Source organism: Desmodus rotundus, chromosome 3, assembly GCF_022682495.2.
Source record: "Desmodus rotundus isolate HL8 chromosome 3, HLdesRot8A.1, whole genome shotgun sequence".
Taxonomy (NCBI): domain Eukaryota; kingdom Metazoa; phylum Chordata; class Mammalia; order Chiroptera; family Phyllostomidae; genus Desmodus; species Desmodus rotundus.
Window position 1 is genome coordinate 33,897,030 of NC_071389.1, and position 12,645 is coordinate 33,909,674.

The 12,645-nt window shown below is 34.7% G+C and overlaps 1 protein-coding gene across 3 annotated transcripts in view; it reads right to left on the reverse strand.

Annotated features, from left to right (window-relative positions):
- Positions 1 to 12,645, reverse strand: part of FAF1 (Fas associated factor 1) — a 423,880-nt gene that overhangs the window by 258,660 nt on the left and 152,575 nt on the right. For all 3 annotated transcript variants that reach the window (XM_024571040.4, XM_045204230.3, XM_024571039.4), the window contains one exon: positions 8,403 to 8,494. In XM_024571040.4, coding sequence (XP_024426808.1) covers positions 8,403 to 8,494 — 92 coding nt within the window. The remainder of the gene's footprint in view (positions 1 to 8,402; positions 8,495 to 12,645) is intronic.

Genomic DNA, 12,645 nt, shown 5'->3' on the forward strand with positions numbered 1-12,645 from the left:
GCACTGATGTCTTTACAATAAGAAGAGAGACTGGAGGTCTCTCTCTACCATGTGAGTATACATCAGAAAGTGAGTCAGGAAGGGAGCTCTCACCAGAAACCAAACCTTGCTGGAACCTTGATGTTGGACTTCCCAGCCCCAAGAAGTATGCAAAATAAATGTCTGCTTTTAAACCACCCAGTCTACAGTATATTTTTATAGCAGCTTGAGCAAAGACATTTCCATATCCTTTTTGGCCATCAGCCCTTTTTTCATTTTACTTTTTAAAGTTTTTCCTTCTTGCTGTCTCTTTTCCTCATACTTCTTATAACTCTTGATCCTATTCCTCCCTCAGCTCCATCCTTCAGTCAAGTTTCCCGAAAATAAAAGTAACTCTAATTGCTCGTTTCTCACTCATCCCTTAAAATTTACTACAATCTTGTTCTCATCCACTCTTTGCGCCAAAAATGATCTCAACAAAGTTATTAATTACTTACATGCCAAATTCAATGTCCTTTTAAATAATCATCATCCTACTTGGAATACAAAGCAGTATTTTGCATCATTGTACATTTGAGGAAAAAACATACAGGTAGTAGTACAGATTTCTCAGGACTGTTTCAGTTATAGTATGTATGACTTTAAATTACATATGGGACACACACCAGTGAAAAGTTCCACTGGCAACTAGGACATATGCATGAGTTTATAAATAGAGATTCGTGAGTCATCTTTACATATTTGGAAATTGAAGGGTTGAGACTAGATGTCAGGGAGAAGGCACAGTAGCAACGATTGCTAAAAACAGAATTGTAAGGAACACCAACCCTCAGAGCAGATGAAGAAAAGAGGATCTTACTGAGGAATCGACCCGAGTGGAAGACAGAACACCAAGAATGACTGGCAGTTAAAGTAAATTTCTGTAAAGGGATGAATGAAGAAAAAGCCTAGCCCTGACCAGAGTGGCTCAGGTGGGGATTGTCCTGCAAAATGAAAGGTTTCTGGTCCAACTTCCAGTCAGAGCACATGCCTGGGTAGTGGGTTCAACCCCAGCTGGATGCATATAAGAGGATCAGTGCTTCTCTCTCACATCTTTCTCTCCCTTTCTTCCCCTCTCTGTAAAAAATATATAAATAAAAATTTTTAAAAAGAAAAGAAAAAGCCTAATGCCTTTAATGAATAGGTTATAAGCCTCTTTGTGGACAGAGCTTGTTTTTATCAAGTAAGTAATCAATAAATTTTTGATGGACTGAATTGTTCCTATAATTATATGAAACATGTACAATAAAGTTTTTTCCCCATTCTAATTTTACTATGATTTATACTACAATTTGAAGTTTTGCCAGAGAGGTACTGCCTCGTCTTTCCATTAGTTAGTGAAATTTGATTTATTAAAAAGATTTTAAATGCTTTTCAACTGTTATAAAGATTATGATTTAAGAATTCGCTCTTAAATTCTCAGAAATCTTGAAATTCCGTTTTCTGAAAAACATAATTTACATTAAAATAATTCTAAATATAATTAAATTATAGGGTGCTCATATCAAAATCTTGCAGCTTTTGGCTTTTTTCCCAGAAAGAAATTGTAAATTCAAAATAAGACTCAATTACCAGGCACCCCCTAGTGGCAGTAAAATGAAGTTTGAAAAAATTTTAGTGTATATGGCTTAAGACAGAATTGTCTATATCTGTCTGTAGTTCTCACCAAACCCTGAGAATAAAATGGCTTGTCAGTAAACAGTTTAAGAGCATGTTACTTTATATCTACATTTTACTAAATTATTAATAATGTATTGTAATTAAAGGTGAATTAACATACTAAAATTCATGACTATTCCAAGAAGAATTAAAATATTAATGCCTTTCAAATGAGTATATAATGACAAATTACAAGATTAAAAACATCTCATTCGAAAGATCAGCATGCAAAAAAGTAGGCATCTTTGGAGTAAAGCTCTGTATATTAATATTTCTGTCAAGAATTTGAAAGCTTAAGTAGACGTAGAGTCAGGAGACTTCAGACTCAGAAGTATTTACTGCTGACCTAGAACGATCTCTTCTAAAAACTTCAAATTTCCTCATCTATAAAATAGAGGTATCAAAATGGACCTGAATCCTGGCAGGGTTATTATAAAAATCAAGTAACAGTTCAATGAAATCCTGGCCTGCGTGGCTCAGTTGGTTGGAGCATCTAGCCAAAGGTTGTGGGACCGATTCCAAGTCATGGCATATGCCTAGGTTGCAGCTTCAATGCCTGGTCAGGGAGCCTACAAGAGGCAACCAATAGATGTCTGTCTGTCTGCCTCCCTCTCTCCCTCCCCCCTCCATCTCCTCCCCTCTCCCTCTTTGCTCTCTGTCTTAAAAAAAAAAAAAAAAAAAAAATCAAAACATATCCTTGGGTGAGGCTAAAAAAAAGGATTTGAATGAAAAGTATTACTATTGATATTTATTAGCACAAATGAATCATTTTAATGATCATTCTTTGTAATTTGTGCTTTTGCATATAATGTACCACTCCTGCCTTCTAAATGTTTACAACCACCCTGAGAACTAAAAACAATGCTTCCCAGTTTATAAAGAAGAAAAAAACCCCATAAGACCCTAGCCCAGCTGATCCTTCAATCCAAAATTCTTCTCATTATATTTTGATGTCTTTTATCTGGAAAAACAGGTTATAATCATATTGCTTGCCTGACTTAGCTATAACAAATTTTAAGAGTGACACTATAACACCAATGCTGCCTAGTCTGTTTAGAGAAAACACATGTTATAAAGAAAGAACCGAATGTTTGCCATTGCACTGGAACCGGAATGGCAGAAAGCAGCAGCAGAACCCTGCCATTGGTTCTGCACTGCAATTAACAGGCAGCTTATTACCCAACCCTCCTCCATGTACCGACATCACTGATTCATCTCAGAGAAATAAAACAATAAAACGAATTAAACATCAAACCAAACACCTAAATAAAATATATCTGTTTTTTAAAAAATCTCTAATCTGCTATTAAAGTAGGATGGGATAGTATGTACATAACCTTTCCTATTTCCCTCTAACAATTTCAGAGTCTTCCACGCATTTTCCAATTCTCAAATATAACACTAAAAATCAAAATTACCTTTTATTTTTCTTATTAGATTATGAATTAGGTTATAAGTTACAAATATGATTTCTATGAATTCACCAATTATAACAAAATTCTGCAAAAACAAATTAAACTAAGTCATTGTAAAGTTTAGTACACAGCAATTTTATCTGTCTACCATATATTCATTAATATGATCAGCTATGTATATAACTCAATAGGAAGATGTTTTTGGACTCCACTATATTGTTAAGATGTCAAAAAATTATTTTTATTTGATGAAACACAAAATGAAAATCACGTTAAAAGTAATTATTACCATTAGCCTTTAGGGTTCTGCATAATTTTTTTAATTGTCTCCTATGAAATCACACACAAAAGAAAAATAATCTAGTTTTATAGAAAGACATATAAAAATACTAAAATAAATACACCTTGGCTTTTTTATTATACTTTAATAAAATATTTATTAATATAACTTTTTCATTAGCAAGAAATTCTCCATGCCCCATACTCCTACCACCCAGCTAACTCTTCATGTCTTCGTGTCTTTTGTTCCTCCTTGAATTTTTCTTACTGTTCCAATACAGGAAAATAGCATCATTATAACTTAGTGAAAATCTGTAAAGCCAACTAGAAAAGATTACTTTAGTGCTATAGGAAGACTCATTTTCCAATAAACACAGCATTTCAGAAGCATTGTAGACTCCTGCTTGCCTAGAGATAGAGCAATTGGCAATCAAACTAAGGTCAGCCACATAGCAATGAAGCACATTTCCATTAGCCCAGGATGACTTTTTGATAAATCCATTTAATCATGCTACTGGAAAGTAATAGATTATAACCAATAATAGCTCCTATCTGCTTATAATTATGTGGATTACATATTGGATGACAGTGATTACACTCTGTTCACTAACCTACAAAATAATATTCTACCTCACTAGATAAAGAACCACATCTATAACTCTTTGTTTAATCTCATCTGGTGTTTATGCAGACATTAATTACTATAAACAGCAGGACTAAAAATACTGTTTGGCTATTTGCGATAGTATGCAAATTCAACTTCCCACTAATATATGATCTGAACATAAAAGATAAGGAATAACCCAGGAAATCTTTAAATTCTTAACCTCAAACAAACTATTAACAAACTATCAAATACAATTACATTAGATTTAACTTTTTCAGTTCTGTAGTTTCTATTTGGTATTCTTCTCCACACAGAACTCCTAAAACCCTTGGAATTTTCTAAGTGATGAGTGATACAGGTGAGAGTAAGGAGTTTTTTGTTATTCCTAACAAGCCCCTTTCATCCACACCTGAGTTTGTTAATAAGGTGACTTTTACAAAACCCCTCAGGATGGGAGTTGATTGACAGAAGAACCAACTTTGTGCTTAGATGCTATCCACATCTCTCTCCTCCCTACCTGTGGGGAGAGAAAAGGGAGAAGAGGAGGGAGGAGTTGAGTTAATCACCAATAGCCAATGATTTAGTCAAACATGCCTACGTAATGAAGCCTCCATAAAAAACCCGAGCTGAAGGATCTGGGAGAGCTTGCAGGTTGGGGAACAACAATTCACCATGTGCCAGGAGGGTGGCACACCATACACTTTACAAGGACAGAAATATCTGTGCTCCAAATCCTTCTGTTTCTCATCCTATGTATCTCTTCATCTGGCTATACATTTATATCCTCTGACATATGCTTTTTAATGAACCAGCAAGAATTAAGCAGAGAAGATTTCAGTTTGGTGAGCTGTTCTGGCAAATTATCAAACCCAAAAAGGACCTTATGTAAACCTCCAATTATCATCGGTTGGTCAGGAACACAGGTGACAACCTAGACTTGCAATTGCTGGCTGATGTGGGGGGCAGCCTTGTGCAACTGAGCCCTGAACTTATTGGATCTGATGCTAATCTTCAGGTAGATCGTATCAGAATTTAGTTAAACTGTATAACATCCAGCAGGGGTTGAAGAATTGCTCAGTGTGTGGAAAAAAACAAAAAACATATTTTGTGGCCAGAAGTGTTCTGTCAGTAGCGTAGTAGAGAAAAACAGGAGTGTTTTCCTTCCACTACATAAATAATACAGACATTTCGTAGGTGGTGGGTAACAGTTTGACATACTCAAGTTTAAGGATTCAGGTCTCTATACCATACAAAATCACCAAGTTATACTTAAGAAGAAAATGTGTATAAAAATTATAAAAACCTAAAACAACTTAAACATAGTTCTGGAATAAGATTATACCCATAAAAATTATGACTCTAACACTAGCATAATCATTCACTTAAGATCAGTTTGCTTCATCTAGCAATAAGAACAAAATATACAATTAAACATTAAAATAATTTGCTCATTCTAAAAATGTACTGAATTTCACTGTGAAAACTGAAAAAAGAACGAGATCATCTCTATTCCAAATAGAGAGAAAATCTTAATAAAAATTCTATAATCAAAGAAAATTACAGGTCAATATTCCTGATGAACACAGATGCAAAAGTTCTCAACAAAATATTATCAAGTGGATTCAACAATACATTAAAAGGATTATATGCCATAACCAAGTGGGATTCATCCCAAGGATAGTTCAACATCTGTAAGTCAGTCAATGGGATGCATCACATTAACAAAATAAAGGATAAAAACCACATGATCCCCTCAATAGATTTAAAAAAAAGGCATTTGACAAAATTCAATATCCTTTTATGATAAAATGCTCAACGACATGCATACAGAAGGAACATACCTCAATGTAATAAACGCATTATATGGCAAAACCCACAGCTAATATCATGTTCAACAGTGAAAAGCTGAAAGCTTTTCCTCTAAAGACCAGATTGCCCACTATCATCACTTCGTCCTAGCTACAGCAATCAGAGATTTAAAAAAGAGAGAGAAGAAGGCATACAAATTGGAAAACAAGTAAAATTCTCATTATTCATAGATGACATGATAATATATATAGAAAACCCTAAAGACTTCACCAAAAACTATTAGAACTAATAAATCAATAAAATTTCAGGCTAAAGATCTATTGCATTTCTATACAGCAATAATGAATAATCAGAAAGAAAAATTAAGAAAACTATCCCACTTATAATTGCATCAAAGCATACATTACCAAGGAATAAATTTTACGAAAGAGGTAAAAGAGCTGTACTCTGAAAACTGTAAGACATTGAAGAAAGAAACTGAAGAAAATACAATAAAAGATTATACCTTGCTCCCGGGTGGAAGGATTAATATTGTTAAAATGCCCTTATTGTCTAAAGAAATACACAGATCCAATGCAATCCCTGTTAAAATTCCAATGGCATTGTCCTCAGAATTAGAACTAATCCTAGAATTTATATGAAACCACAAAAGACCCAATATAGCCAAAGAAATTTTAATGAAGAACAAAGTAGGGGATATTGCACTCCCTGATATAAAATTATGCTATAAAGTTACAATAATTAAAACAGTATGGAACTGGCATAAAAACAGATAAATAGATCAATGGAATAGAATAAAGAGCCCCGAAATAAATCCTTATTTACATGATCAAATAGTCTACAACAAAGGTAGCAAGGATATATAATGGGGTAAAGAAAGTCTCTTCAATAAGTGGTGCAGGGAAACTGGAAATGATACGTGCAAAAAAAAAAAAAAAGGACCACTTACACCATAAAAAAAAAAAAACCCACTCAAAATGGATTTAAGACCTGAAATCATAAAACTCTTAGAAAAAAAACATAGACAGTAATCTCTTTGACATCCCTCTTAGCAACATCTTTTGGATATGTCTCCTTGGGCAAAGAAAACAAACAAAATAAATAAACAAATGGAACTACATCAAACTAAAAAGGTTTCACATAGTGAAGGAAACTATCAACAAAATGAAGAGCCAACCTACTGAATGGGAGAAAATATTTGCAAATCATATATCTGATAAAAGATTAATATTCAATATATATAAGGAACTCATACAACTTAACACCAAAAAAAGATAAATGATTTAATTTAAAAAATGGGCAGAGTACCTGAACAGACTTTTGTCCAGAGAGGACCTACAGATAGCTAATAGACATATGGAAAGATGCTCAACAGCACTAATTATCAGAAAAATGCAAATTAAAACCACGATGAGAACCTCACAGTGTCGAATGGCTATTATCAATAAATGAACAAATAACAAGTTCTGGCAAGGATGGGGAAGAAGGGAAGCTTTGCACAGTGTGGGTGGGATTGTAAATTAGTGAAGTATAGAAAACAGTATGAAGATTCATGTTTAAAATTTATTTTAAAAAATTGAAAATACAGTTGTTATATGATCCAGCAATTCCACTTCTGAGCATTTATTTGAAGAAAATAAAAGTACTAATTTGAAAAGATACATGCCCTTCTATTCATTTCAGCATTTCTAGTACTAATTGTGATATGGAAGCAACCTAGATGTCCATCAACAGATCAATAGATAAGGAAGATGTGATACAGATACATGTATTCATATGTATCTACACACACATATATGTGTGTGTGTAGATATATATTTGAGCAATAAAAAAGTGACATCTTGCCAATTGCAATGACATGGATGGACCTAGAGAGTATTATGCTAAGTGAGATAAGTCATATCAGGAACGTACTGAATGAGTACTTATATGTGGAAATCTATAAAAACAAAAGAAATGAGTAAACAAAACAAAACAGAAACAGATCCACAGATATAGAGAAGAGCTGATGCTTGCCAAAGGGAAAGGGAGTGGGGCTATGAGAATTTCAAAAAATTAGCTCTATATCTGATCTTTTCACATAGTTTTTGGTAAATCAGTAAATAAAGAAATAACCAATCATCTAGCCTCAGCTGCCTTCTAGGACTTCTTCTTCTTTTTTTTTTTAACAGCACAGTAATTTTGGAAAGAAATAATATCAGCAATATAAAAAAAATTATATCAGTGTTTTTTAAGCTATATTCTGCAAACCCCAAGGAATTTTCCTCAAAGGTATGCCTTCTTCAGCCATGGGACAGCCTGGAATTCCACTTACTTATTCTCTTCTCTCCAACTCTAGTTCTTCCCCTTCAAACAGAGAAATTACAGTTTTGACTATTTTTTCCATAATGGAGTTTTGCTAAAGATATTCTTTGGATAAAGGTACCACCACTAAAATCAAATAAACTAGCCAAACCATATAATTTGAAAATGTATATAGTTCATCACTGTCAGCAAGTTAAAGCTTCAACAAGATTTTGATTTGATTTGATTCTGATATTTATATATAGTTTAAAGCAAAGTTGTTAACAATCAAACTTTTCATTTCAGATTCACAGAAAAAGTCAACACCTTACCCGGTATGACTAGATGATGAAGGTGGTGGCAAGTCTGGAGTAAGAACATAAAGACTGTTGTTTTTTGGCAAATGCAGCGATTTTAAGACCGTCTGAAAAAGAAAACACGAAAAGCAAATACTGACTGTGCATTTTTTCTGTTGATTGTGCATTGCTAATTTTTTCCTGTAGTTCTTAAAAAACTGTCAATATTATAGTTTGACTTTTCATCTTTTGACAATTTCCTAAATAGAGTGATACACAAGAACTACTAAATCCAAATAACCTTGTTTTTCCCATATATAAATTAGCATAAATATGAACATTAAAATAAAAATTCTTTGGTTCATGAAGAGATATAAATAGATAACAACACAGTTAAGATATTAATATCTTCACTGAAGAAGTATATCCCTGCAACTAATAAGCACTTCATTCCAGCCAAAATTAGCAATGCAGGTTTTCAGAGAGCATCAAACCTAGAAAAGATCATAGAGAGCACCTCAACTTCATACACACGAGGAGCTGCAGTCTGAGAAGTAAAGTGACTTGGATGAGGTCTCTACTAAGCGTTATTTAAGTCACTAGGTCACTTCACTCTTAACTCAGAGAATTTATTTTTAATAAAGTGCTCTGTCTGGAGTAAATAAATTACTCTTGGGCTACATATAACCACACAAAATTTCACTAGACTTCTTTACCATAAAACTCCTACATACTGCCCTGACCAGTGTAGCTCAGTTGGTTTGGTACTGTCCCACAAAGTGAAAAGTCGCTGGTTTGATCCCATTCAGGGCACGTGGCTGGGTTGTGGGTTCAGTACCTGGCTGGGGCACGTAAGAGAGGCAACCAATCGATGTTTCTATCTTACATCAATGTTTCTCTCCTCTTTCTCTTTCTTTTCCCCTCTCCCTCTCTCTAAAAATAAGTAAATAAAATCTTTAAAAAAAAAACCAAACAAACTCCTACATATCTTTTGAACTCCCAACTTGATGGTAAATACTTGCTAATATACTGCAAACATTTTTTGATAGCAGTAAACATTAAGAAACACATTTTACATCTTTATGTCATAACCTAGGACATACATACCTATTCAACAGATATATAACGAGTTACCTACTCTGTGTTCAAACTATTCTAAACACTAAGAATATAGCAGTGGACAGAATAGCCTAACACCCCTGATTTTAGGGAGCTTACACTTTCGTAGCAATAAATAAGTAATCTATATAACTGAGCATTAGAAAGTGATTTTTTTTTCTATTAAATACCAAGTAGGAAGGAGAGATGAAGAAAAAGGGGATGGGGAGTTATACAATTTTAAACTGGGTGATCAGGGTGGTTCTTATTTGAGTGAAGACATTAAGGTGTTGAGGAAACCATGAGAATATATAGAAAAAAATATTTCAAGCAACATCTGGGTAAAATGCCTAATAAAGAACAAGGAACCCTGGCCAGGTAGCTCAGTTGGATGGAGTCTTATTCTGTACATCAAAAGATTGAGGGTCCAATTCCTAGTAAGGGCACATACCTATGTTATGGGTTTGATCCCCTGTTGGGGTGTGTACAGGAGACCACCAATCAATGTTTCTCTGTTTCTCTCTGTTTCTCTCTCTCTCTCTCTCTCTCTCTCTCAAAACCAATAAACACATCCTCAGGTGAGGATTTAAAAAAAAGAACAAGGAGACCAATGTAACTGAAGCCAAATGAGCACTGGTAGGAGACAGGTCAGAGAGATTAACAGTAACGGTAGGGGCAGGAAATGTGTTGAGCCACTTAGGCTAATGTAAGGGCTTTGACTTTCGCTCTGAATAAGATGGGAAACTATTGGACTGATATGACTGAATCGTGTTTAAAAAGGATCACTCTGTCAGCTGCACTGAAAATGGATGGGAAAGGTGTTGACAGGAGGGCAGAGGCACAGAGGTGTCTAACGAAATATACTATATGAGGCTGATGATAGCTTGTACCAGTGTGATGCAGTAGAAATAATGCAAAGTAGTTGAATTCTGAATATATTTTGAAGGCAGAAACAAAAGGATTTCCGGACAAACTGGGTTTGTGTTATGACAGACAGGAATCAATAATTAACTGAAAGATAACAGAATGAACCACTGGAAGGGAGGAGTTGTCCTCAGCTGAAATGGGGAAGAATGTAGATGAAGAAAGACTTCCCTTTTAGACGTGGGGATCTGAAGCGTGTATTAGACATTCAAGTGGAAAAGATTAGTAAGCAGTTGAATATATCGACCTGGAATTCAGGGAATAAGTTTGGGGAGGAAAGGAATTAGAAACAACAAATACAGGCAACTCTTTGGGGGAAGTTTTGTTATCAAGGGGACTAGAGAAATGAAGTGATTTTCTGAAAGCAGAGATGGGATCAAGAGAAAAATGGAAGAAATAACACCATGTTTGAATATTCATGGTAGTGCCCTACTGGAGGAAAATGCTGATGACGCAGAAAAGACAGGAAAGAGTGAGGTTCTTGACCAGGCCAGAGGGGATACATAATGGTATCCAAAGCAAACATGGAGGTTTGGTCTTAGAAGATTGAACAGACAATCCAGAGCAGTGATTTTCAACCAGTGTGCGGCGAGAATTTTTAAAACATGCAATACTTGGTAATTTAGTCATGGGCACTGACCTCTTTTCTATGAAACTGTCAAATTAAAAACAAAAAAAGACAACAGTCAACACAACAATAGCTGTCTGATACGAATGCCCTGTCTTCAACCTTGCATCTTACTGGTCACATCGCAAAAATAAGATTGTATCTGATTTGTTAATTCTTGGTACCAGAAATCCTTACATACAAGTACAGACACCCGATTTTTTAAAAAGTCACTTTGGAACAAAAATGGTAGGTAATTACTATTATTATTTTTATTGTTATTTGTAAATCAATCACAGCTATACTTCACAAAAAATACAAAAAATACGTATTTTTTGGTGTACTGCAGAATTTCAGTGATTAGTTTATGTGGGCCATGAGATGAAAAGTTTAAAGAATCAATGATCTAGAGTAACAGGAGAAAAGGGTAGTATGTGTGTAAGATGCGAGTAAGTAAACAGAGACCACGGTGGGAGCTCATAAAAATTCTCTTATAATTGCCTTTATTTTGTCCATGAAACAAAATAGAAAATGAAGTCATCAGCTGAGAGAGAGAATAGGGGAGAGGTGTTTTAAAGGTCTGGGGAAAGGATAAGTATAAAATACCACTTAGTAGAGCGTGGATATAAACCTGGATAAACCATATACTATGTCTGCATAGCAACATTAAGAGGCCCTCTGAAGATCATGGTCATAAATTTAAAGATACATCAATCAGCATGATTTTGTTTGTCTCCAGTCACATTTATTTATGAGGAACAGAAGAAAAAATGTTGGATTTATCCAAGGTAAGGATTTTTATCAAGCAAGATCCATGAAGCAAGAGTTGAGGCTATACACAAGAAAGTGATTATAAGACTGACTGTGGAATTTAACCAATTGTAAGGAAGGAAGAGAGGGTATGAAAGTGGTAATAATCATGAAAAGATAGTACAAACACTGGATTTTAAGTATAAATGGGGCTGAAGGATTGTTGGAGTTAGGAGACCAAAGGAAGTGAGCTAGAAAAATGGGAGATGTTGAGAAGAAAATGGAAGCTTGAAATTAAAATTTGAGAATTGTTATAAATAAATGATTAAAACCATGAGAAGATATGGCTAATGCAGGGTAAAAAAAAAAAAAAAAAAGTTCAAAGAACTAAGAGACCCAGGCCTTGGAAGAATCACTTAAAAAGATATTAAAATTTCTAAGAATTAAGACAGAGAGCAATTATAAACCAGAAACCTGCAACCTTTTGGTATACGGGACAACATTCCAACCAACTGAGCCACCCAGTCAAGGCTAGGTGATACATTATTTTTTTAATCTTCACCCAAGGACACTTTTTCATTGCTTTTTAGAGAAAAAGGAAGGGAGAAAGAGAAACATCGATACAAGAGACAAAAATTGATTGGTTGCCTCCCACATGTGCCCATACCGGGGATCACATGCGCCCAGACTGGGGATCGAACACACAATCTAGGTATGTGCCCTGACGGGGAGTCAAACCTACAACCCTACAGTTAAGTACAACGCTCCAACAAACTGAGCCACACCATCCAGGGCTGGTGATATTTCTTGACATGAAATTCAAAGTTGAAAGATTTTAGGGAGGAAGTAATAATAAAGATATAAAAGTGGAAATAAGAAATAATGACATACAGCGTTCCC